Below are 27,254 nucleotides of genomic sequence, written 5' to 3'. Positions count from 1 at the left end.
TGTTGATGACAAAAAAATAATTGACAAAAACGAAATTCTAAATAGTTTTAATAATCATTTTATTGCTGCTAGCTCCCTTTATGAAACACTACAAGATCCAAAGTCAAGCGCTTCCATGGATTGTTCTGTTGATCAGTTACTGTCAGCACAATCATTTTATTTCAAGACGATAACTGTATCAGAAGTAAGGAAGGCCTTGAAGGATTTAGATCCGAAAAAATCACCAGGTCCAGACAAATTGGAGCCTTATTTTTTAAAAATAGCTGCAGATTTAATAGACAACCCAGTTGCATATTTAATTAACCTTTCTTTAGCTACGAATCAAGTACCGGCCATTTGGAAATCTGCCAATGTGCTCCCCTTCACAAAGGTGGTAATCCTGCAAACATAAATAATTATAGGCCTATTTCTAAATTATCAGTATTAGCTAAATTAATGGAATCACTCATCAGTATGCAATTAAAAGATTATTTAATTAATAATAATATTCTCAATGAATTTCAATCTGGTTTTAGGAAACAACACAGTACAATAACAGCTGTTTCAAAAGTTGTCAATGACCTGGTTAATATCTTGGACAATAAGCAGCACTGTGCAGCACTGTTTATTGACTTGTCAAAAGCTTTTGACACAGTGGACCATAAAATACTTATTCAAAGACTCATTTCTATTGGACAATCAGAACAAGCAGTGGGATGGTTCAATAGTTACTTATCGGGGAGAACACAATGTGTGCAAGTAGACGGCCTTACTTCTGCTTCCCTAAATATTTTAAAAGGGGTGCCTCAAGGTTCGATCCTTGGGCCTCTTCTTTTTATTATTTATACAAATAACCTTTGCAATAATATAAAATATACAAATTATCATTTCTATGCTGATGATACTGTTCTTTATTGTTCTGGGTCCACATTAGGTCAAGCAATCACAAATTTACAATCTGTTTTTAACATTTTGCAATATAATTTGGCTGACTTTAAAACTGGTTTTAAACTCTAAAAAACTAAAGTGATGACCTTTACTCTGGGAAAATCAACTGAAAACTACGTCCCAAATATTTGTACACTTTCTGGTATAGAAATCGAAAAAGTGTCACATTACAGATATTTGGGCATCACTATTGATCAATCACTGTCTTTTACAATGCATGTCCAAGATTTGGTTAAAAAATTTAAATTGAAGTTAGGTTTCTTCTTCAGAATTAAGTCCTGTTTATCTTTTGAAGCAAAAAAACAATTAGTAAATGCAACATTTTTATCTGTCTTGGACTATGGAGATATTTTATACATGAATTCAACCTCTCAATGTCTTCATGCTTTGGACACTGTGTTTCATGGAGCCTTGAGATTCATAGCAAATTTAAAATCTCGCACTCATCACTGTTTACTGTATTCTCGGGTAGGATGGTTGTCCCTCTCTATTCGGCGTTGGATGCACTGGCATCTTTTCATTTATAAGGCAGTATTAGGACTCCTTCCTCCTTATCTGAAAACGTACATTATTCCAAGGTCTGCAGGGACATATTACCTGCGCTCACAAAATTTGTTTTTATTGGCAGTCCCTAAAGCCCGCACTGTTTTTGGAAAAAAGGCTTTTAGTTTTGCAGCACCATCAGCATGGAATCAGATACAAAATGAGCTACAGTTGAAGGAGCTGATTTCATTTTATTCCTTAAAAGGCGTTTTAAAGGATCTTGCAGAAAGTCAGTCTGTTTGTCACTGTTCTTAAATTAAGTTGATTTATGACCTAGATTTTTTATGATTACATAGTTGTTTGAATATGATGAGTGAAAGTGTGTATTATGTATTTACCTGTAAGTGTTTCTGTAACTATTTGTACGTGCAATGTTGCCACTTGTCAGGACACTCTTGTAAAAGAGATTTGTAATCTCAAGGAGTTTTTATCCTGGTTAAATAAAGGTTTGAATGAATGAATGAATGAATTCCTCTGGACAGAACTGTCGTGAGTGCATATTAATACATTTTCTGATTGTTAGTGCTGGAGATACACTGCGCTTCGCGGTACTATCCGGTGGCTGGTATCTGACTGCACTAAGGTAACGGTTGCCCCGTAACCTATATTATTTATCGATTCATCTGCCATTACGTGGTTATTTCTAGAAATAACTTTTTGCGGGCCATATGGTGCTATCCGACGGCCGGTTATTTCATTCTTGTGTTTCTCTGGCTTGCTTGTCGTTCACAACTTACTATTTTCAGTTCTATCCGAAGATATAATTGATTATGTCTTGGCTGACTGATTCTCTACGGTCCTAACCAAGGGCGTGCAGTAATCAGCTGTCTCATGGCTCACAGATCCATTGTCACCGGCTATCCGGTGTGTTGTAAGCTGTGTTCGAACACGCTTCTCCCTGATGACGGACACGATTCCTGCCCATCGTGTTTAGGAATCCAACATTTAAGAGAAACTTTGATGGATCTGTGTTTGCACTGTGGCATACTGCCTATGTCAGAGAGACAGCTTCGCCTCGCCGAGTTAGCGGCTGGTGCTCCGCAGGCAGGAAGAAATCTGTTCCGCAAACCGAAAATTATGAGCATATGCTGTTGAAGACTGTCGCTAATCTCTCAACAGAAATGGCAGAAATGAAACATCTTCAAGCTCTCCAACCTCCAGGGTTACCTGCATTCTCTGGGAACATGCCAGTGGAAGAGGATGACTTCCATCCTCTGCAGATGATACTTTGATGGTAATTCAGATGGTAGTGGCACGTTTGGGGATGGACAAGTTGCCTGTCCAACCCATTCAGGCTAATGTGTTTTTCAAGCAAACATCAGATACAAATGCATTTGCCATGCCACTGTGTAAAGGCTTTGTTTCAGAGTTTTCAAGCACACTGACAGGTTCCAATGTGCCTAAAAGGAGATCAAAGATGACCCGTACCCTAGCTTCAATGACTGAGGCCAACTCTATAGATGTGGGGCAGGCTCCGGAAATCAAACAACCGGTTGCAGCTTTAGTAGTTTCACTGGATGAGGCTTTAAGAGGTAATTTATGGTATCAAAGCGCAAAGTGTGGACGTACTGACACTCTATAAAAGAAGGCTTCTTTGGTACCTCAGTTCCTACAAACGGTTTTGTTGGTCATGGGTCATGTGACTCACGAACTGGGCACACTTTCAGCAACCCTGCTAACAGCCCGGGACCAGGTGTGGCTTGCTCATGCAAAGCTGCCTGAAGATTGTAAAAAGACTCCTTGTCTCCTTGGGACCTGCCAATAGTACCGGGACATCTGTTTGGCCCCAATGATGCTGAGGTATTGGAGAAGAGGGTGAAGTTGTCGGAAGCTTCCTGCCAGCTGACTCAGGTCCAACTGGCACCTAATTTTAGGATGCCGCCAGCTCTATCTAATGCACCATTGCTATCCAATACCAGAGCAGCGATTTCGTCACCACACTGGTTCCCAACCACAGGCCCCACAGCGTCCTCGGGGCACTGAAGAGTCCCAGGGCCATTACCCTTTTCAACGTCAGCCACAAGAGGGACCACGTCAGTGCCCGGCCTTCGGTCCATAATGAAAGAAGGCTGGTTTGTAAGAGTAGATTTAAAGGATGCTTACTTTCATGTTCCTATTGCACCACACCACAGTAAGCTCCTGAGATTCAGCTTTCAAGATCAAGTTTACCAGTTAAAAGTCTTACCGTTTGGTCTGTTTCTGGCTCCCCGTGTTTTAACAAGATGCATAAGTTAGCATTTTTAATAGCTGGGGTGCCCATGGAGTTGTTTCTTCTCGCCGGGAAGTGATCACAAACGATGCTTCGCTGACGGGACAGGGGCAACATGGAAACAAAGGGGTATTGGCGGCCATGTGTTGCAAATAGAGGCCTTGGAGCATATCAACATTCTAGAATTGAAGGCAGTGTTTATAGCACTGTTCGGACAACACATTGTCAGTTTTTCATCTGAATCATCAGGGCGGCACCAGGTCTCTTAAGTTCTTACAACAGACTCAACAGATCCTCTTAAGGTCTCAGTACCGACTGGCATCATTGAGAGTGGTTCATCTGCCAGGATAAAACATTCAGTTGGCAGACACTACAGCCGGGAAAACGGAGGCTTCACCCAGATGTTGTACAGTTGATCTGGCAATGCTTCGGCAAGGTAGAAGTACTGTACATTTGTTTGCTTCGGAAATGACAACTCATTGCCGTTGGTGGTTTGCGAGGACCAAAAAGTCAAGTCCATTGGGACAGGATACTCTGGTTGATATGCCTGTTGTATGCACTCCCTCCTTTTCCACTGTTGTGGGAGATGCTACACAGAATATCCCTATGCAAGTGCAGGGTACTTCTAGTGGCACCTCGATGACCGGCCAGACCATGGCTCCCTCTCCTTCTGAGTCTGATAGAGGGTGTACCGTGGCAGCTTCCCACCAGGAGAGAGCTCCTCTCCCAGATGTACGGGCACATTTGGCATCTGGATCCGGTTCGCATTCAGCTTTGGGTTTGGACACTGGGGCAATCCCACTTCTAGCAGATTGTAATCTGGCGGGTAGTCTTTACTGTGGATAGTGCCAGAGCTGCTTCAACATGACAGCTTTATGCTGCTCTTTGGAGACTATTCTCTTCATGGTGTGAAGCTCAGGAAATTGATCAGTTTCACTGTACTGTGCCAAAGGTCTTGAGTTTTTTGCAACACTTATTGGACAACAATAAAGCGGCTTATACTTTAAAAGTATCATATCTGCACATCATGCCCCAATTGATGTTCTTCTGTGGGGTCTCATTATCTTGTTTGCAATTTTTTGAAGGGGACAAGGCACTTAAAGCCGGATCGTGGGACTCTTTTTCCTGTGTGGGACGTGCCACTTGACTTTATTAGTATATCGCAATTCGAGCCAATAGGTAAGGCAGATATTAAGTGGGTGTCTTAAAGACAGCATTCCTGTTAGCTGTTGCTTCTGCTAAATGAGTAAGTGAGATCTGTAACCACAATTTGTGAATCAGTCTATTAATCTGGCTGTTTTTCATCTGCCCTCATCTCCATCCAATGTGGTTATGAGAGATCATCTCCTGTGCCCCAAACATGCTTTAAAGTCTTATGTTAATTATACTGCGTCGTTCACAGACAGATCAGTTATTTGTCTGTCATGGTGGTGTGCGTAAGGGTGATCCTTTGTCTAAGCAGAGATTGTCACGTTGGATAGTAGAAGTGATAACATTAGCATATGATAAGGCTCAAATACCCTTACCAGAAGGTGATACTTGCCACTCTACTAGTGCGGACTCTTCATCTTGGGCTGCCTTTTGAGGTGTTTCCTTGGCAGATATCTGTGCTGCTGCTACCTGAACTACTCCATGTACATTTGCATGATTCTACAAGGTTAATGTGGCTGCTTCTCATTGTGTGAGTTCTGCAGTTCTTCTGGAGTAACCTTGATGACTTCAGGTGGGTGGCATTCCTCATGACTGTGTTAGTATGTGTCATCCATTAGTGCTTAACACTGCCTCTGGCGGTCAGTAGGAATGAAACAGAACTCTAGTTACGAATGTAACTGTGGTTCTGTGAATTCCAGATGACCGCCATAGTCCTTTGTCATTCGGAATGTGCGAGAAAGCATTCCGAGACTGAGTACCGAGCTACTGCAGGCTATATTCTTGTATAATCTTGTGACTTTGTTGTTATGTTTTCTTGACCTATCTAGCTGCCACTGCGATTATCCATTAGTGCTTAACACTGTCTCTGGTGGTCATCCGGAATTCACAGAACCACAGTTACATACATAACTAGCGTTTCTCATTTAGGAACGTGCCATGACATCCGCTAGATGCGTCTGATGAGTAACCCCCTTTAATTTACCCTGACACTCAATGTTGTGTTGAGAAATATGTTTGAAAAGACAAAGAATATTGTGCAATGGGTAGCCCTATTTATATCTGGATGGGTTACAGTAATGAGAATTTGATGGTCTTTATACTCAATAAGTAATTTCTTTTTTTTTTACATTGATTTGGCGTTAAACATGAGCAGGACACTGTAATGACAGTTTTTATGTTAATCACTCGACATGCTGATATTCAATATACAACAGTATTCTTATAGTGCTCATAGTGTATTAATAACCTTATTACAATGATAATATTGATATAGTGTATTACTGCATATAGTACTAGTGACATTTGCCTTATTGAGCTACACTAATTAGCATAATTTAAGAAGTCGATAGTCAATAGAACTAAATGGGAGTATCTGTGATCAAGTTTGTGTGTGCAAGTCCTTACTGTATGGTACACACTCGTACTGAACCTCAAGGTATTTGTACGTTCCAGGACAGGGATCAGGAAAAACATCAGGACCAGCAACGACTGCACACTGAGTTCTGTTGTTACACCTGAGAGGAAGAGAGAACGACACAGGCAGACAGATAAAGTAAGAATATTTGTTCTTTGCATATCAATCTGACATTAGGTATATGAACCGTATGTACTCGTTCAATATGTACAATAAAGGTTAATGAGCCTTGAAATACCCTTTTCTTGAAATGAATGAAAAAAGATACATTTACTCAACATCCTCAATGAAGCTGAAAGACTCAAAATGTGGGGGAAGATCCCAGCACAAGGTCAGAGACACAGTCCCCTCCCACAGTACTGGCATACATGGTAATTTAATGTAATTCATACGTAGGTCATGTGTAAATGTAGAGCAGAAAATACAGACTGAAACAAATTCTAGCACCAAAAAAAGAGGAATGAAAGCATAGGAAGAGAGAGGGAGACAGATTTGACATATCCTGCTTTGCAGAAACACACGCACATTCATACAGATGACCACCACATGATATCTCATGTAACATTCAGGATTATTACACCATATAGAAACAAAAATCGACACACACACACACACAAAACAACTGACAAATGCATAAACATAAGCAAGGACCTTAACCATGGAAACCTTCCCATCCAAACCTGGGACGCTTCAATATGCATACACACGCGTGCATATTTTTTTTTTAAAAACTGGTCCAAACCTGTACACACACACACAAGTTGGTTTTATTATACTTATGAGGACATCTCATAGACATTCATGTATTTTATAGCAGGCTAAATATATATTATATTCCCTACCCCTAACTCTACCCCTAAACCTAACCCTCACAGAAACCTGTGCACTTCATTAGATTTAAAGATAAACATAATTTAGCTGATTTATGAGCCTTTTTTGCTTGTGAGGACCAGCTAAAAGGTCCTCATAAGTCAGTTTTCTCAAGTTTTACTATAATTGTGATGACATTTACAAATATTTGGTCCTCACAAGTATAGCTAAACCTGCCCACACACACACAAACACTTCAGCCATTGTTTTTATTATTTTTTTTTTATTATTATTACAAGCTTAACTTTACAAATTAATTATATGATTTAGGTTTGTCTGACGAAATTAGGGGTGAGTGTATATGTGCTTGTGTGTGTTTGTTTGTTCTGCTGCCGTACATTTTTATTGGAATATTTAAGGCATTTGTCTATTGGCATTTGTGTATTTTTAAAAGTATTGATGCAGGTGTGTTGAGTGTGTTGCAGTTCAAGAGTGTGTATGGACTCTAATTGCTGTGCTGAGTGAGTGTGACAGTCATACTCCCAGAGTGCTTTGGGGCATCTCTGGTTTCCGGGGCGACAGCTCTTGTGTGGCAGTGAGCTACACTCAGGTATCACCTCATTTAGGAGGGAAATAACTCTTTTTTTTTTTTTCTTCTTGTTCTTCAGATGCAAAGATTTGCATGCACAAAACAGCCTCCATTCTCATGTTGTCTTTGCCGATGCAGATGCAAACTCTGAAGTCTTTCATAAACAAATTCTGTTCACATGTCGAGTGTGTTATCTGTATGTGCACACACCCACACACACACAAGTTGCTTTAGTTGTATGAGACTTGTTTGATCAGACAGGCTGCAGTGAGGAGTTGACTGAATGAACTGGGACAGTAGGTGTCACATGAATACATCATCATCATCCAGACATAAAGAGACACTGGCCTTGAAAAACACCAACCTGACTTTGAAGATGTCGGAGGGTTTCCTTTTAGTTCAAACAGACTGATCCTTATTTTAGACAGATACACTTCATGGAACTTTCCATTTGCTTGTTTTTTATACTGGGTGAATTTGATTTTCTATCCCCAAACCCACTCCCTTTTTTTTAGATTTGAATAAAACATTATTTAGTATGTTTTTGTGCCATTTGCCTTGTGGTTTTTAATAATGTGGGTTCATGATTTAGAATTTTTGTAAATCTGATCTTTGTAAGATGTTTTGCAGATGTTAATTTGATTGTAATCCTTTCCAGATGCATCTTAGAGATGTACCTGTGCTATCTGGGTTCCCTCAGCTGTTAAACAGCGAATGCTTCCATGTAATAAAAAAAATAAATAATTAAGTGTTCTATTTGGGATGATACTACACTTGATACACTACATAGCTGAGTGCATAGTGTATAGTGTGTCATATGGGACACAGCTGTTACGATCCCTGGATGTCTGCCCTGTGTTTCTCGTGTCGCCGTCACAGACTCCTATTACCTTGATTCCCGGCCCTCATCACTGTGTTATTGTGCTCACCTGATTGTCGTTTTGTCATCATCATGTCTGTGTATTTAAACCCCGCTGTTCCTCCATTCCCTTGTTGATCGTTGTTTTGCCGATGTTTGGATGTAGATGTCTTGCCTGTCTTGCCTTGTTTCACCCAGCTCGTGTACCCCTGATGTTTTCATGTTTTGATTTCAGTTTTCCCACCGTGGATGTTTCCTTTGTTCCAGTCTGTCTTGTTTTCACTTTTGATTAATAAAACCCACGTGTAGATCCTCACTCCTCATTTGCCTCCTCCTGCTAAACATTACAGAATGATCGATTGATGCAAGAGAACCATCCTGTGGAGGACCACATCCGCGATTTCCTCGAGCAGGCGAGTGTCGCGGACTTCCCGGACTCCTTCTGAGCCAACCTAAACAGTTCGCTCAAGGAGCGGTTGCCACCGGCGACGCGTGGCTGGACGCTCCGCGAATTTATGGAGGAAACTCTGCTGGCCTGCGGCTCGCCATTCACTGTGGGCATCGTCGAGGAGGACCCTGCCTCTCCTCCCACAGTGGTGACCCCCCAGTCGTCCATGGCTCGTCCCGTCACGCCTGCCCCGCCTGCCAGCGATCCAACCCATACGCCTGCCTTGGTCAACGAACCAGCGCTGCCAGTCTCGTCTGCCCGGAGGTTTTTGAGGAAAGGCTTCCGCTCCCTAGTTCACGCCTGCCATGGTCAGCGAGCCAGAACCAATGCCTGCCACGGTCAGCGAGCCAGAGCCAACGCCAGCCACGGTCAGCGAGCCAGAGCCCACGCCAGCCACGGTCAGCGAGCCAGAGCCCACGCCAGCCACGGTCAGCGAGCCTGAGCCCACGCCAGCCACGGTCAGCGAGCCTGAGCCCACACCAGCCATGGTCAGCGAGCCTGAGCCCACGCCTGCCACGGTCAGCGATCCAGCGTTCTCAGCCTCGTCCGCCCGGAGGAGGAGAAGAGGGAAGGCTTCTGCTCTCCAGCCTCCGCCTTCCACGGCTCCGTCCCCAGAACCTCCCATGGCTCTGCCTTCTATGTTCAACAAACCAGAGCTCACGCACACCATGGCCAACAAGCCAATGCCTGCAGCCCCGACCATCAGTGAGCCAGTGCCTGAAGCCTCGACCGTCAGTGAGCCAGTGCCTGTAGACTCGAACGTCAGTGAGCCAGTGCCTGAAGCCTCGACCGTCAGTGAGCCAGTGCCTGTAGCCTCGACCGTCCCGGAGCCAGTGCCAGTAGCCTCGACCGTCCCAGAGCCAGTAGCCTCGACTGTCCCAGAGCCAGCGCCTGTAGCCATGACCGTCCCAGAGTTAGCGCCTCCCGAGCCTCCCAGGGCTCCGCCTCCCAGGCCTCCTGAACCTGCCTGTCTGCCCCTTGTGCCACCTTGGACTGTCTGGTTGCCCCGTGTGCTCTCCTTGGTCTGCCTGCCCCCCCTCACTCCTTGGACGATTTTGTTTTGTTTTTTGTGTATTTTTTGTTCTCTTTTAGGAGCGTCTGGAATCCGCTCCTCAGAGGGGGGTTATGTTACAATCCCTGGTTGTATGCCCCGTGTTTCTCGTGTCGCCGTCACAGACTCCTATTACCATGATTCCCGGCCCTCATCACTGTGTTATTGTGCTCACCTGATTGTCGTTTTGTCATCATCATGTCTGTGTATTTAAACCCCGCTGTTCCTCCATTCCCTTGTCGATCATTGTTTTGCCGATGTTTGGATGTAGATGTCTTGCCTGTCTTGCCTTGTTTCACCCAGATTGTGTACCCCTGATGTTTTCATGTTTTAGTTTAAGTTTTCCCATTGTGGTTGTTTCCTTTGTTCCTGTTTGTCTTGTTTTCACTTTTGTTCAATAAAACCTGCATGTAGATCCTCACTCCTCATCTGCCTCCTCCTGCTTAACGTTACAACAGCTCAATGTAAAAAATTGTGAGGGCATAAACTAGAATCCAATGAAGCATTGTGAATTTAAAAATGAAGAGAAATATAAAACTATTGATTTAAATATGTTTGAAGTTTATTGAAAAATATTCAGACATATTTAATTATATATTATTGTGTTATAAATATATTGTTATAGAAGTGGGTGGTTGCGGAATATTAGCTCTGTAGGTGAGATTTGTTTGCCACAGTTCTCTTTTTGGTGGATCTTTCTCTGCAGGAACATGGGTAGTGTAATTATTCAGCACAAATTCCACTACTAAACGCTATTTCTTTTTAAAATTAAGTTGAAATAACGCAGACTGATGGCTTTAACAGAAGCATATACCATCGATTAACAATCTCTGAGCTCTCCAGACTGTTGCAATCTGTATGGCCATTTTGAGATTATTAACATCGATCAATAACAGTGTCAATTGACTGCTAAACAGAACTGGACATTCTGCCTTGTGTCACACCTACAGCCTTGACAGCCTTGAATGCTTGATAGCGTTCTTATAACAATAACCTTTAAAATATTTTTGTGAATTTGTATTCACAAAAATCTTATTTTCTATCATCAAAATTTTTTTTAGCCATAACCGTGCTCTCTAGATAATGGGGATCAGCCATTAAAAAGCATACTGTATATTGGTCGACCACTAATGAAAACTTGTCTGAAACCTAAAAAGATTTTGCTTTCTTATCAGTTACCGGAGAAGGCATCAAAGAACGTCTGAATTCAATGTTTATATAACATCCTGTCTACTAAGATGCTTCCAGCTGGCTGATTTTTGAAGGCAGCATAGATGTATCTCTTGCCGCTATTGATCACGATTGATAAAGGTCCTCTACTGTTTAGTTTGTTAATCTGATGCGCCAAGCATTTAAGCGCCAACAATGCCTATGATATGCCACAAATGGTTGATTGAAAGATTAATAATTTATAAGTAAATTCAATTATAAATGCTTATTTAGTTGTATTTAATTTTTGGAAACATATTGTGTGGCAGGGCCGAGGGCGGGGCCGGGTTGTGATTATACACACCTGCTCCCTTATCAGGCTAATGATAGAGGGATCCGAGAGGGATAAAGGCGGTGGTGCAATGAGAGAGAGTTAGTTTACGGACATGTCCGTCATGTGTGTGTTTGTGTCTTTTTAAGTTTATCATTAAAACTATTATTTATATTGACAAGCCAGTTCTCGCCTCCTCCTTTCCATTAAATTACATTACATATTGAAACAGATTCAATCTTCCATGAAATAACCATTGTAGTCAATATTAAATATTTCCATGGTTATCTTTAAAGCTCACTTGATTTTGTTATAGATCATTAGGTGTGATATTATGGTACTCTGTTTGAAACCAGTTTCCTTAGGAGGACCCATCATTTATAAAAGCTGTCGACAAATCAGTGAGGAAGCATTGGAGGTTTCAGACACAGCCAATATGTATTTTGGTAAGTACTAAATAATATTTAGAACCATCACAATGGTTATAAATCCATTTAGAAATGTTTATACTATATCATAGCTATATCATACATAAGACTCAAGAAATTCTTAAAACGACTCTTACCATCGCACTGTTTTTCCACGAATGATTCTATCAAAATACATTACATTCAGAAAGTATTCAAACCCCTTCAATTTTTTTTTTACATTTTGTTATGTTGCAGCCTTATGCTAAAATGCTATAAAAAAAATAAAAAAAATAAAAAGATTTTTGATTTTGCAAATGTATTAAAAATAAAACTGTGTATATATAGTAGCCTATGCTTATGTAGCTTATTATTGTCTTTGTTCCATTGCTTTGGGAAATCTTGAATTTCTTGAGGAATAATATTAATTATAATATCGGACTGAAATGTGGCATAATGTGAATTTTGTTTTAATTTTTTTACTTTTTTTTTATATTTACAATTAGTTCCAAATAAAGAGAAAATTAAATAAGAGGAAGTATTCAATTCACTAACTGCATTATCCAAAAATAGGTAAAACAATATTGTTATGGAAAATGGTGGCATATTCACACACTTCAGGACACATGCACCTTGGGAATCTCGAAACTGCAGCAATGTTATATAATATTATCATATTAAACTTATTGCGATCTGTAAACACTATATCCCCAGAGTAATGTTCATTTCATTAAAGCATGAAAACCAATATAAGCTTCAACAACCCTACTAGAAAACATATCCAAGCATTATAACAAATGGTAAATGGTCTGCACTTATATAGTGCTTTTTCAACCTCAGCAGTTTTTCCAAGTGCTTTACACTGTGACTCATTCACCCATTCACACACACACACACACACACACACACACACACACACACACACACACACACGTAGAGTTTCCATGTTTTATGGGGATTTTCCATAGACATAATGGTTTTTATACTGTACGAACTTTATATTCTATCCCCTAAACCTAACCCTACCCCTAAACCTAACCCTCACAGAAAACTTTCTGCATTTTTACATTTTCAAAAAACATAATTTAGTATGATTTATAAGCTGTTTTCCTCATGGGGACCGACAAAATGTCCCCACAAGGTCAAATATTTCGGGTTTTACTATCCTTATGGGGACATTTGGTCCCGACAAAGTGATAAATACACGCTCACACATACACACACACACACACACACACACACACACACAAATGATGGGAGAGCTGCCATGCAAGGCACTCGCCTGCCATTGGGAGCAACTTGGGGTTTAGTGCCTTGCCCAAGGACACTTCGGCATCTGGAGTCATGTGGGCCAGGAATCGAACCGCCAACACTGTGATTAGTGTTAGTGACACAGTCGCCCTAATAACAAGTAATTACTTTGCCAAAAAGATTACAGTAAAACACATATCCTGAGACTGACGTCCTGCCGCTGCTGTCCATTACTGGGACTGACTGAAACGCCATAGCTTTGCCAGCTGACACGCTTTTCTGAGCTTAGAGACAAGACGTAACACGCAAAGATCGCACAAAATTGTTTTGAATACTGATCTTTTATGTAATCATACAATAATGAACTTTTGTTAACTGTAACCAAAAAAGTATTACGTAGTGCATCTTTAAATAAAAAGATATGGGACCTTTGATACAGTAATTTCTTCTGCCCAAACTTCATAGGTCATCATCATTGAATGTTAAAAGAAAAAATTAAAAACTGTTAAAAAAAAAAAAAAAGCATATTATTAAATATATGTTATCACTTCAATCTTACATATACAGTAAGAAATGTAATGACATTTTCTAGATTTAGCCAAGCCTTATTTAACACATTTCCACATGCGATGTAACTTGTACTATGTCAGATGTATTGTCTGTGCAAAACAGTAAGCAATATTAGTTGCTTACTGTTTTAATTTCTGGAACCATTTGGCATGCACCTTGTGGTTGTGAAAATCAGTTCTATTCTCTCGCCTCTAAATTGTATCAGACCTGCTAGCTAAAATCTCTTTGTGTAATATATTATGTCTGCCAACAGATCTTGGATAAGGGGCTCCCAAACAATCACCTTCCCTCACTGATTAGAGCATTAGCCCAGCATCAGACACATGCACACACTCTTTGTGAATACATTCGCCCAGACTGAATGAGATGTAAAGGTCAGACAAAAATGAGAGAGTGTGAATGACACAGAGAGAGAGACGTTTATACCTCTTTATTTATACAAATTGTTTTTCTTTCAAAGAATTATTTGCAAATAACAGACACCATCAAATACAGCACATCTTGTACAAATACAAAACTATACCAATATACAAGACTAAAAATAATAACTGAAAACCACAAGTAATTTAAAAAATATATTAAAATTAATTTAAAAATTTAAAATTAGGTTATCCTCATAATCTATAGTACACAAAACTTCACTAAAACACCATGTTTCCATAAAACAAACCAGATTTTTAGTCAGTTTAAAATAGACAAACTCCGCTCTGATCCTTGAAGCCACAAAAGCTCTTAAAATTATCTCTGGATCTACAAAAACATTTTCCTTTAACATTTTTTTCCTTGTTACCCAAATTGCCAATTTTGTTTCACCTATTAGATAGTTAATTAAACCAACTCTTCGCCTGTCTGAAGCCTTATAGTTTGGTCCAAAAATAAAAATGTTTTCTTTAAAATCTTCACCGAGTTTTTCAAACCAGCTTTCTAACATCAGAAAAACACCTCTCAATCTTGAAAAATATAAAAAAAGATGATCAATTGATTCCTCTCGATCACAAAAAGGACATTTCTTCTCTACAGTGGGGTCGATGTGTGCCACGTGTCTGTTTGTAGCTATTGCCCAATGTATAATTCTCCACTGTAGATCTGCAGTTCGTTTTTCAATGGGAGATTTATACAATGACCTCCAGCACCTTTTAGGAGAAGAGTTTGGCCCTAGCAAATCTGACCACTTTGTTTCTTTACAGTCCTTCAAAACCGATTGATGAGCAACTTTTACACATGTCAGATATAATGCTTTCTTTGAAGTCTCTCTGAAGCCATGAAGCTCTGGAGTCCAGAAAGAAAGGATTGATTCCTCTTGTGGCTCCTCTTCAACCAAGGCTGAAACAATGAGTTCTGGAAAGTTGTCCTCGTGTATCTCATTCTCTTCTTTAGTCGAGTCCTCCTCTTGTGACTTTTGTCGATAGACAGAAGGAAAAAAAGAGAAGATCTCATCCATTACATGTTTCATGAATCTGACAGACTTTATTCCTGTCAGATTGCACATTTCCTCAGGGCTTTTCCACTCATCATCGTTTTTCAAGTCCATTATCCGTGTGCATCCAGATCTTGCCAAGATTTTCTGAAGGCTTTTAGTGTTGAGCACCTTTGCTTGCAGTACAGGATTATTAAAAAGTGGTTCATTGTTTTTCCAGTGTTCAGAGTTAGACAGGTTTCTATTCACGTGAAAATTTGAAGTCCATGTTCTTAAAATTGTTCTATAAAAAGCAGACGTGTCTTTTAAGTCCATTTCTGTAAGATTCATTAAAAACAAATGCAAATCATATTTAAAAACATCAACTTTGTGTAAAAGGGCTTTTGCGGTGTCAGTCCAACATCTTCCATTCGAATACAGTAACTTTTGTGCTGCCTGCAGCCTGAAAGTCTTTATTCTGCTTTTAATATCTATTAGTCCTTGTCCACCTTCATTTACTGGTAAAAAAAAAAGAATGGCAGCTTTAGTCCAGTGTTGTCCAGTCCAAAAGAAATCCACTAATCGTTTCTGTAGTTCGTGAACAAGATCATTTGGAGGATCCAGGACGTTCATTTTGTGCCACAGTGCCGAAGCAGCTAGATTATTTGCAACCAAAACTCTTCCCCTATAGGAAAGCTGTGGAAGCACCCAAGACCATTTAGACAACCGGCTACACATCTTCTCCACCATTCCTTCCCAATTTTTAATCTTAAATGTTTCAGTTCCTAAAAAAACTCCTAAAACTTTCAGACCCTCTTGACTCCACTTAACACCACCTGGAAGTACTGGTGGGTGTTTTTTAATATTTTCTCCACAAAAAAAGCCTTCACACTTTTCCCAGTTCACTTTAGCTGATGAGGCATTTTCATAAACATTCATTGTTTCTTTTAAAACAGACACATCTCTCTCATCCTTAATAAAAATTGTGACATCATCAGCATTTTGCTCAACTAAAAACCCTTGTAGTGTTTTTCCTAATTTACAAAGTAAGGGTTCTATAGCCAAAGAATACAACATCCCAGATAATGGGCACCCTTGTCTGATTCCTCTTAACATTGGAATGGGCCGACTAAGTCCTCCACCAACTTTCAGCATTGCAGATGCATCATTGTATAGTATTTTAATCCATGAAATAAAACTTTTTCCAAACCCAAAAGCTTCAAGCGTTTTAAACAAATAAAAATGACCAACTCTGTCAAAGGCTTTTTCTTGATCAATGGCAAAAATTCCCACACTTTCTCCATTCATTCTTGCAATGTCTATAATGTTTCTTACAAGAAACAAATTGTCCATTATGGTTCTGTTAGGAATACAATAGGTTTGATTTTCATTAACAATATATTCTAAAAAGGTTTCAATCTATTTGAAAGACACTTTGCCAAAATTTTATAGTCTGTGCATAAAACAGCCACAGGTCTCCAGTTTTTCAACATTCCAAGATCACCTTTTTTGGGTAATAATGATAAAACCGCTCTTTTGCAACTAGTTGGCAATTCGTGTTGTCGATAGCAGTAATTAAAAACTTCATAAAAATCATCTTTCAGTAAGTTCCAGAATTTTTTATAAAATTCTGCTGGAAGTCCATCTAATCCAGGTGCTTTTCCAGTTGAAAGTTTACTAACTGCTTCAGACAGTTCTTTTAGTTGGAGGGCAGAGTCAAGCTTTTTACTCTGTTCCTCAGAAAGCTTTGACAAGTCTGTATGTAAATCTTCCATACATCTGACATCACATTGTCCTTTTCCAAATAAGTCCATATAAAAATCAAAAGCCATTTTTCTCATTTCATTTGGATCCGACTTCAAAATTCCATTTACATCTTTCAAATGTAACATCATTTTTTTTCCCCTTTCTTTCTGTTCCAGATTAAAGAAAAAGGAGCTTGATGCATCCATTTCTCTTAAAGTAGTAAACCGAGCTCTAATTAAAGCTCCTTTTGCTTTCTCGTGGAACAAAGAGGCTAAAGCCACAGTATCTCCAACAATTAACTCACTTTCAATCTGTTTTATCTCTTTTTCAAGTTCAAATACTTTTTTTTTTTATCATACCATTTGAATTATATGTATAATTTTGACAAAATATCCTAATTTGTGTCTTACCTACATCCCACCACTGAACAATGTCATCATAATAATTTTTTTGTTTTTTCCACTCAACCCAAAATACCTCAAATTTTTCACAAAAAAGGACATCCTGTAACAGTTTCACATTAAAATGCCAATAATAGCTATGACCTTGTGACTTCTTTATATTTATTTCAATAATACATAAATGATGATCAGAGAACCCATTTGGACAAATTGTAGATTTTAAAATTCGATTACTATTATTCTTATTGATATAAAAACGGTCTAACCTAGCAGTACAAATATGATCATGAGCAATCTTTAACCATGTATACTGCTTAACCGTTGGGTGTTGCAGTCTCCATACATCAACCAAATTAAAATTACTAATAACATTGTGTAAAACCTTTGCAGAGGAGGGGTGAGGTTCTTCTCCATTGCGATCTAAAGTAAAATTGAATGTACAGTTCCAATCACCCCCTAAAACCAAACAAACATTTTCATCACAGCTTTTTTTTTAAATCTCATGTAACTTTTTAAAAGAAATGATCCTCTCTGCTCCAATATTTGGAGCATAAATATTAATAAAAACAAAAACAAACCCATTTATTTTTACTTGAACAGCCAAAATTCGACCTCTTTCTATTTCATTGACAGAGACAGTGGTTATATTAATCTTCTTTGAAAATAAAATAGCAACTCCACTAATATTTGAACCATGACTCATAAATAAATCACTTCTAAACCCCATTTTCCAATCCACTTCATTTTTCACATCACTATGAGTCTCTTGTAAAAAAGTTACATCAATAATCTTATTCTGTATGTACTCATACAAACATGCTCTTTTCCTACCATCTCTTCCCCCATTGATGTTAATGGATCCTATGCTAAGGCTCTCCATGAAAGAATAGGATAGAAAAAGGAAAAATATAGAGGACAAGACAAAAAGAGACAGAAAGCTCACCCTTTGTGATTTCTTCATAAGTAAGTTATAAAGAGTTCTCAAAAACCTTCTTTTCTCAGTTTTGTTACAATTTTTTTCAATCTAAATCTTTTTCTTCTACTTAACTCTTCATAACTTACAGTCTTTTGTATCTTAACCACAGAAACCAAGAACCTCTTTACTTCAGGGAAAAAATCCTTCACATCTACTTTTCTTCCAAGTGTTTCATCAAGGAAATCATTAATCTCCTTTACCGTGTATAGCTGATCATCATCATAACTTGAGGGAATATCTGATATTTCGGAAATTGAGGGAATATCTGACATTTCAGAAATGCAATCATCATCAGACATCTCTTCAGTCACATCAGTGTTTTCAGAGAGCTGAGACAGAGATGTGTTTACAGGTAGATCCTCAACATCTACATCAGTACCAGCAGAAACCTCAAGATGAGACTTTTTTGCGTCACTTGTCTCAGCCTCTTCACAATTCCTCCTTTTATTTTCCTCATCACAATTATTTTTTTTCTCCTTTTTTTCCCTGACATTTTTTCACTCGGTACCTTCTGTCCTCGATTATCAGTAGAATCACTCTGTTCACGAGTGCTCTGATTGTTGCTTACATTTTCGTCTTTTTCAATTACATTGTCTGTCTCTGTTTTTTTACTTTTATTTACATCCGCCGTTTCGCTGGCGTCCGCCTGTTCAACTTCATTCGTTTTGTTTGTGTTGTCTTCTGTTTGCATTTTATGTGGGCATGCCATTTTCTTATGACCAAAGCTACCACACTCAAAGCATTTCAGATTGTTTGTGCTTGCATAAATCATGTACGATTTATCTTCGTGTTTGACACGGAACGAGATATCGAGCGTCGGCGATTCTAGAAACATAAACACCTGCCGTTTGAAAGACATTACGTGTTTCAGCGCTTCGTTTTTACAACCCAGCGGAATTAATTTAATTTCGCTTACCATTTTCCCGAACCTCTGTAGTTAATTTTCAATGTAAGCATTGGGAATAAATGGTGGAATGTTGGATATTGTTACCCTTGTCGATTGTGAAACCAGCGGAGAAACAGTAACAAAAGCTTCACTTACCCAAACGCCGCTTACGATGAGTTTGCTTACAAAGCTTTGTTCCTTTAGAAAGACCACCACGGCCTTGTTCATTCTGGATGTAGATATAATATTATCAAACCCAATTTGTTCCCCAATTGCCACAAGCACGTCCTCAACCGCCGCTCCGGCGTCAGGTGCACACCTGACTCCATGGCGGAGAGACAGAGGAAAACTCCATTCCAGCCCTCCGCCACGAGACCGAAAAACTTTTACCTGACGCCTGTTACTCTTCAAATTATTTAGAAAAAAAACAAATTAAATATTAGAACTAAACATAAATATTTAGAAAGAAGAAAGAAAAGGGGAAAAAACAATATATATATTTAAATAACCGAGAATAGTAAAGAAAACTATCCCCTGAAACGCTCTTCTCACCCGTGAGACGCTCACATTCCCTAAACTCCCAGCATGCACCAGAGAGAGAGAGAGAGAGAGAGAGAGAGCGTTTTAACTTTTAGTTATTGTTTTATTGCATCTTTTTTATTATATATGTATATTTATTTAAAATATATATAGAATCAACTTTTTAATACTTTATCAATACTGTTATAAAACTGTAAACCTATAAAGCTCAATTTAATTGATAAAGAGAGAGAGAGAGAGAGAGAGAGCGAGAGAGAGAGAGAGAGAGATGAGGTAGAGAATGATAAATGATGTGTGATTCTAGCCACAGCTTCTATAAAAAGCAGCAGAGCAGGACAGAGAGAAAAAAAGGCAAAATCTTCTCTTTTCTCTTGTCTTGCATTTCGATATGTTTCCCTATTGTATACATTGCAGATTATATATTATGTAGTGTATTTTGTATATTGTAATGTGTATTGTACATTGTAATCTTTGCATTGCATTGTTATCATCAAAGTTTCAACTTAACACAAAACCCAATAGCACTTAAAATCCTGTGTAGCACACTTGGAAGTAATCAGAAATTTACAACCAGTTTCAAATAACCTATAAATGTTGTAATAGAGGGAAAATACTTTGAGTTGTAATGTTATACCAGGACAATAATAATTACATATTTCATATTTTTCTTTCATTTTTTTAATGCACTGAAACAGAACAGGACCCCTAAAGTTGAACTTTCTAATAATCCTAAACCTAAACATCACCCCCTCCCAGTCACCCCTCAATTTGAACACTGATTGTAATACAGTATGTATATGTTATTGTACTGTGTTTATTGTAATAGAAATGTAATGGTTTCATGTTTCTTTGTATTTATTATAATTATTGTTACAAATAACATTTCCTCTATCCATAATGGGAATACACTGCTACAATTTGAGTGTACCTTGCACATTAGCAGCTGTGTGTTATATAAACTGATACAAAGGTATCTTGTGTGTTGATCATGCAGAGTGTGCTGCCAGCATCCAAAGATGTGAATCCATGTTAAGATGAGTCAGTGTGAATGCAAGCATGTGATACAGGTGTGTGTGTGTGTGTGTGTGTGTGTGTGTGTGTGTGTGTGTGTGTGTGTGTGTGTGTGTGTGTGTGTAAGAAACTCATAAATGGTAATTTCCTCCACACTGACTCTGGGCATGGTCTATGGCCTTACTAATTGGATCTTACAGTCTGGTCTACCTTGAGGCAGTGTGTGCATGTGAGTGTGTGTGTGTGTGTGTGTGTGTGTGTGTGTGTGTGTGGCAGCTGGCTACACACACTGGTGGTATAACAGGCAACCTCAGGGCAGGATATGGTGCTCTCTGCCTCTAACATTTCCACTGATTAAATACACACACACTCTCACACACACAGACTCTCTCTCACACACACACACACATTATAATTCTGAATGACCAAAACAATATATAAAAGAAAAAAAACAAAACAGTATAATCAAATCTGACCAGTTCAAAATTAAAAACTTTTGGCAGACGCTGCAATTTTATGAGTTTTGTGCGAGGGCAAGGCATAATGTTACACAGCATGACACGTCCATTCATTCTTTGAAATTATGCTCATGCGAAGCCTGGGGAACATTTGATTTCATTTCCCTGCATCATTCCTTTTGTGCCATGGGGTGCCACGTTGTCGTTCATGGTCAAAGTCAAGGTCAGACTGATAGCAGGCTGTGCTCTCAACATAAGCCTGAACTGAAACGATGTTTCTTTTGATGACGCAGATGCTAATGGGGGTTTGTTCTGTGTGGGTTCTGTTCTCCTATGGGGCTAAGCCGTGTCTGTGCAGTTTGGAGGCAAAGCAGAATTAATTTGTCTTCCCAAACAACATTAAAGAATGCAAACAGGGCGGCTAATGTGTTAAAGGCTGATGTTTGGGTTGTGTTATGTAATGTGGGCACATTCAAATGAGTCTATTTGATTTATTTCTTGTGCGAAATGCTGTACAAATATATTCTGCTATTTTCCCTGATGAGGAACACCTGCTTTTGAAGCACAATGTTTTTTTCCCATTTATTTATTTATTTTGTGTGATAATTATGGACACAAATCAAATTGTTAGCTCTCAGTACTCAACTCTAACACATAGGCCGCATACACTCTGTAAAGTTTTGTGAGTGACAATCTTCTTTTGAACAATCTCGATATCAATTTTTAAATCCAGATGTTTCGATCTTTTACTTTATAAAGTTTATCTTTAACCTACCCCTACAACAAGAGGAAATTGCGCACATTAGCAACCATAATTCTCACTATGTGACAACAAATTTATATATTTGTCAACTGCCTGGTAAATGTTTAGATTTCACTCACCAGTAGTTGTGTAGTATAGTAGTGGATTTTTCTACAGTGACATCTTTTCACTGCCTGTTGAGAGTAAAAGTTGTTCTGTGTGTGTCCAAAGACGAGATCCACACAAGTGATTTGTCATTGAATAATATCTCTCTTAATAAGGCATAGCACTAATGAGATAAAGCCAATCGAGTATCTATAGTTAACATGTGCTCATTTACAGCCGGGTTTCCTTAAAGAGACAGTAGCGGTTTTTAGCACGTTCAATAAATCAATGTAAATAGTACAAATTATGAAAATAAACAATAAACATGTAACAAAATATAATTTACACAAATTAATATTATATTTTTTGATTGAATACTTTGATTTTTGTAATTTTTAAAAAGCTAAAATGTGACCATAATGAAGGGACATTATAACTAAAATACACTAGAGGTGGGAAAAAATATTGATATGTTAAAGTATCGTGATATTTTTCATCATGATATTGTATTGATCTTTACATTTTTCTACATTATTATTATTATTATGGTGATGGGAAAATGTTTTATCTTTGCAAAATTGATCAAGGAATTCAACAGCAGTCCTTTAAAAGGTGCAGTTATCATGCTTTTGCCTCACTTATTAAAATGTATTAAGATTTTACAGTAGTAACATTAATGGAGATATTTTGACAAAAATATTAATATCATGTAAAATAGGCTAACCTTTTAGGTGAAATCTATTATACTTTTGTGTATTGAAACTGTGTTGTAATAAATAATGTTTTTAAAGTGTTAAGGCTACTAAAGTATTCATAAATACTAAACTCATTGTAAAGGGTTATAAAGGGTTTAAACAATGTTTTCTAAGCTTGTTCAATGAACCATAAACAATTAATGAACATGCACCTGTGGAACGGTCATTAAGACACTAACAGCTTACAGACGGTAGGCAATTAAGGTTACAGTTATAAAAACTTATGACACTAAAGAGACCTTTCTACTAACTCTGAAAAACACCAACAGAAAGATGCTCAGGGTCCCTTGCTCATCTGCGTGAACGTGCCTTTGGCATGCTGCATGGAGGCATGAGGACTGCAGATGTGGTAAGGGCAATAAATTGCAAGTTCTGTACTGTGAGATGCCTAAGACAGTGCTACAGGGAGACAGGAAGGACAGCTGATCATTCTCGCAGTGGCAGACTACGTGTAACAACACCTGCACAGGATCGGTACATCCGAATATCACACCTGTGGGACAGGTACAGGATGGTAACAAGAAGTGCCGGAGTTACACCAGGAATGCACAATCCCTCCATCAGTGCTCAGACTGTCCGCAATAGTGTGAGAGAGGCTGGACTGAGGGCACAATACTATAGGCACAAACCCACATTTGCTGGAACATACAGGACTGGCAAAAGGTGCTCTTCACTGACAAGTCGTGGTTTTGTCTCTCTGGACTTGCGTTTATCGTTGAAGGAATGAGCATTAAACCAAGACCTGTACTCTGGAGTGGGATCAATTTGAAGGTGTAGAGTCTGTCATGGTCTGGGGCGGTGTGTCACTGCATCATCGGACTGATCTTGTTGTCATTGCAGGCAATCGCAACACTGTGCGTTTCAGGGAAGACATCCTCCTCCCCCATGTGGTACCCTTCCTGCAGGCTCTACCCTCTACCCTGACCTGACCCTCCAGCATGACAATGCCTCCAGCCATACTGCTCGTTATGTGTGTGATTTCCTGCAAGACAGGAATGTCAGCGTTCTGCCATGGCCAGCAAAGAGCCCGGATCTCAATCCCATTAAGCACGTCTGGGACCTATTGGATTAGAGGGTGAGGGCTAGGGCCATTCCCCCCAGAAATTTCCAGGAACTTGAAAGTGTCTTGGTGGAAGAGTGGGGTAACATCTCACAGTAAGAACTGGCAAATCTGGCAAAAAAGTCCATGAGGAGGAGATGCACTGCAGTACTAATGCAGTGGTGGCCACTCCAAATACTGATTGTTACTTTTGATTTTGACCACCCCCTTTGCTCAGGAACACATTATTCCATTTCTGTTAGTCACATGTCTGTGAAACTTGTTCAGCTTATGTCTTAGTTATTTAAATTTTTATGTCCATACACATTTTTACACATGTTAAATTTGCTGAAAATAAAAGCAGTTGAAAGTGAGAGAAAGTTTATTTTTCTGCTGAGTTTATCATTTTTAATTTACTCTTAGAAAGACTAGCTATATTGTCAGATGAAAACTAATGAGATACATTGAGTGAAATATTGCAGTATCTCGTAGATTTGAATCACAATAAAACAAAAATAAAGAATTGCAATAATATCATATTGTGACCTAAATATCAATATTATATAACCAGTTACCATGTGATTCCCACCCTTAAAATATACCCATATGAATCAATATTGAATCAAGAGCTTGTGAATCGGAATTGAATCTGGAGATCTGTTTCAATGTCCAGCCCCACAAAAAAGAAAACTAATAATAATTTGTTTCATTGATAATTAAGCGTTGTAGGGGGGGAAGTGTTTGTCTAAAATGCCGCAGCAGACAGGACCTATTCACATGTCTAAATTTAGTCAGTTCAATTCAAGTCACACTTTCCACAGCACATTTGCTTTAAAGGCATAGTTCACCCTATCATCATTTACCCATTCTCAAAGCTTGCATGGCATGTTTTGGTTCTGTCCTGCTCTTTTTCTATTCAATGAAAGTGCACTGTGATCACTAGCTGTCAAGTTCAGTTGCAATTTTGTTCGGGATTGGAATTGGAGTCCTCTTGAACACAGAATAAAAACGTATTAATATACTGTATATTTAGTAGTAATCATTATTTATAATAATTCATAGAATCATTTGTTTATTCTATTTTATCACCAACACTTTTTAAATACTTATGAAGCATGTTTTGTATTTTCTTTTGTCATCTCATTGTACAGCCTAGGTGTAACCCGCACACACACACACACACAAGATGAGACAGTCACAATGTCGGAGGAAACTGCTTTTATTAATAGCAGTGCAGGCAAAAGTACAAACAGGGTAAATCCAGAGAAGAGTTGTCGAGGGAAGCGTAGGGTCAAAAGCCGGGGAATCAAAGTGGAGTAAAGAGGCAAATCCGGGAGAGAGTGGTCAACGAGAGTGGGGGGGTCGAAGCCGGGAAACAGGATCAGAGTAACTAGACGGGACTGGTGGGGACCAAAAGACAGGGGAACAAGGGGAGCTGGCAAGCTAAGAGGAGGACAAGAGGAGTTCAAAACTAGACGAGACTAGCGGGGGGCAAAGACACGGGAAACTAAATACAATAACCAACCGGAGTGAGACGAAAGGGCAGTGATATATATAGGGGAAAGTGCAGGTGTAAACAATGAAAGGTGATGAGACGAGTACAGGTGAAACTAATGTGGAGATTGAGACGAGTGCAGGTGTACATAATGTTCTGGCGATAGGAGAGCGGGCATGCGAGCCCGAGGAGGGAGACCTGCTAACGAGCATGAGAGCTCGTAGGAGCAAAACGAGCGTGCGAGCTCGAGGGAGCAAAACGAGCGTGCGGGCTCGAGGGAGCAAAACGAGCGTGCGAGCTCGAGGGGGCGGAACGAGCGTGCGAGCTCGAGGGAGCAAAAGGAGCGTGCGAGCTCGAGGGGGCGGAACGAGCGTGGAAGCTCGAGGGGGCGGAGCGAGGGAGCGGGGTTCGTGACAGTACTCCCCCCTCTAAAACGGACGGCTCCTGACGGCCGCGCTCGGTTGCGAGGAGCGCGACCTCTGGGAAGTGGTGCTGGACGATCCCAACAAACAAAAAACCCTGAACAGACAACCCACAAAACACACAAACAAAATTGAGGGCAGTCCAAGGGGCACAGAGGGAAATGAGACAGTCCATGGGGTCAATGGGCAGTTTCAAGGCAAGGTCAGGGGGAACATAGCGGACAGGTGGGTGGTCGGGAGATCTAGGGGGCATCCATAGGGCAGAGACTGTTTCAGGGGGTCTGGAAGGCGATTGGAGGACAGGGACTGGGTCCGGGGGTCTGGAAGGTGACCACCGGACAGGAATAGGGTCCGGAGGCCAGGGAAGAGGCCACAGGACAGGGAGGGGGTCAGGAAGTCCGGGCTGAGCCGTGAAAGGCGGTGCCGTCAGAGGCGGCACTGTAGGCGGCTCTGGAGGTGGGGTTCTGGAAGGCTCTGGAGGTGAAGCTGAAGGAGGCTTTAGGGGCGAAGGCCTGGAAGGCTCTGGAGGTGGAGCCGAAGGAGGCTTTAGGAGCGAAGGCCTGGAAGGCTCTGGAGGTGGAGCCAAGGGAGGCTTTAGGGGGGTAGATCTGGAAGGCTCTGGAGGTGGAGGCCTGGAAGGCTCTGGAGGTGGAGCCGAAGGCCTGGCGAAGGCCTGGAAGGCTCAGGAGGTGGAGCCAATGACGGTGGCGCCGTGGGAGGCTCTAGCGAGGTAGGCCTGGAAGGCTCTGGAGGTGGAGCCAAGGGAGGTGGCGCCGTGGGAGGTCCCCGAGGCGACGACCTGGCAGGCTCTGTAGTCTCGGGGGGTAGAGCCATAGGAGGCCCGAGAGGCGGAGCCGTAGGAGGCTCGAGAGGCGGAGCCATAGAAAGCTCTGGAGTCTTTGGGAGCAGAGCCGTGAGAGGCTCGGGAGGCTTGGGGGGGCGGAGCCCTGAGAGGCTCGAGAGGAGGAGGAGCCCTGAGAGACTCCAGAGACGAAGCCGTGAGAGGCTTGAGGGGTGGAGCCATGAAAGACTCGAGGGGCGGAGCCCTGAGAGGCTCGAGGGGAGGAGGAGCCCTGAGAGGCTCGAGGGGAGGAGGAGCCCTGAAAGATTCGAGAGGGGAAGCCCTGAGAGGCTTGAGAGGGGGAGGAGCCCTGAGAGACTCGAGAGGCGAAGCCGTGAGAGGCTTGAGGGGTGGAGCCATGAAAGACTAGAGGGACGGAGCCCTGAGAGGCTCGAGGGGAGGAGGAGCCCTGAAAGACTCGAGAGGGGAAGCCCTGAGAGGCTTGAGAGGGGGAGGAGCCCTGAGAGACTCGAGAGGCGAAGCTGTGAGAGGCTTGAGGGGTGGAGCCATGAAAGACTCAAGGGACGGAGCCCTGAGAGGCTCGAGGGGAGGAGGAGACCTGAAAGACTCGAGAGGGGAAGCCCTGAGAGGCTTGAGAGGGGGAGGAGCCCTGAGAGACTCGAGAGGCGAAGCTGTGAGAGGCTTGAGGGGTGGAGCCCTGAAAGACTCGAGAGGAGAAGCCCTGAGAGGCTTGGGAGGGGGAGCCCTGAAAGACTCGAGAGGCAAAGCCG

At 40.6% G+C, this 27,254-nt stretch overlaps 1 protein-coding gene across 1 annotated transcript in view; it reads right to left on the bottom strand.

Moving 5' to 3' along the window:
* Positions 1-27,254, bottom strand: part of adgrl3.1 (adhesion G protein-coupled receptor L3.1) — a 207,760-nt gene that overhangs the window by 87,658 nt on the left and 92,848 nt on the right. Inside the window, exon 4 of the mRNA XM_052127560.1 lies at positions 6,236-6,345. Coding sequence (XP_051983520.1) covers positions 6,236-6,345 — 110 coding nt within the window. The remainder of the gene's footprint in view (positions 1-6,235; positions 6,346-27,254) is intronic.

This window comes from Xyrauchen texanus, chromosome 5, assembly GCF_025860055.1.
Source record: "Xyrauchen texanus isolate HMW12.3.18 chromosome 5, RBS_HiC_50CHRs, whole genome shotgun sequence".
NCBI classification, from domain to species: domain Eukaryota; kingdom Metazoa; phylum Chordata; class Actinopteri; order Cypriniformes; family Catostomidae; genus Xyrauchen; species Xyrauchen texanus.
Note: the sequence above shows the minus strand (reverse complement) of the source record. Positions and strands in the feature narration are given on the sequence as shown.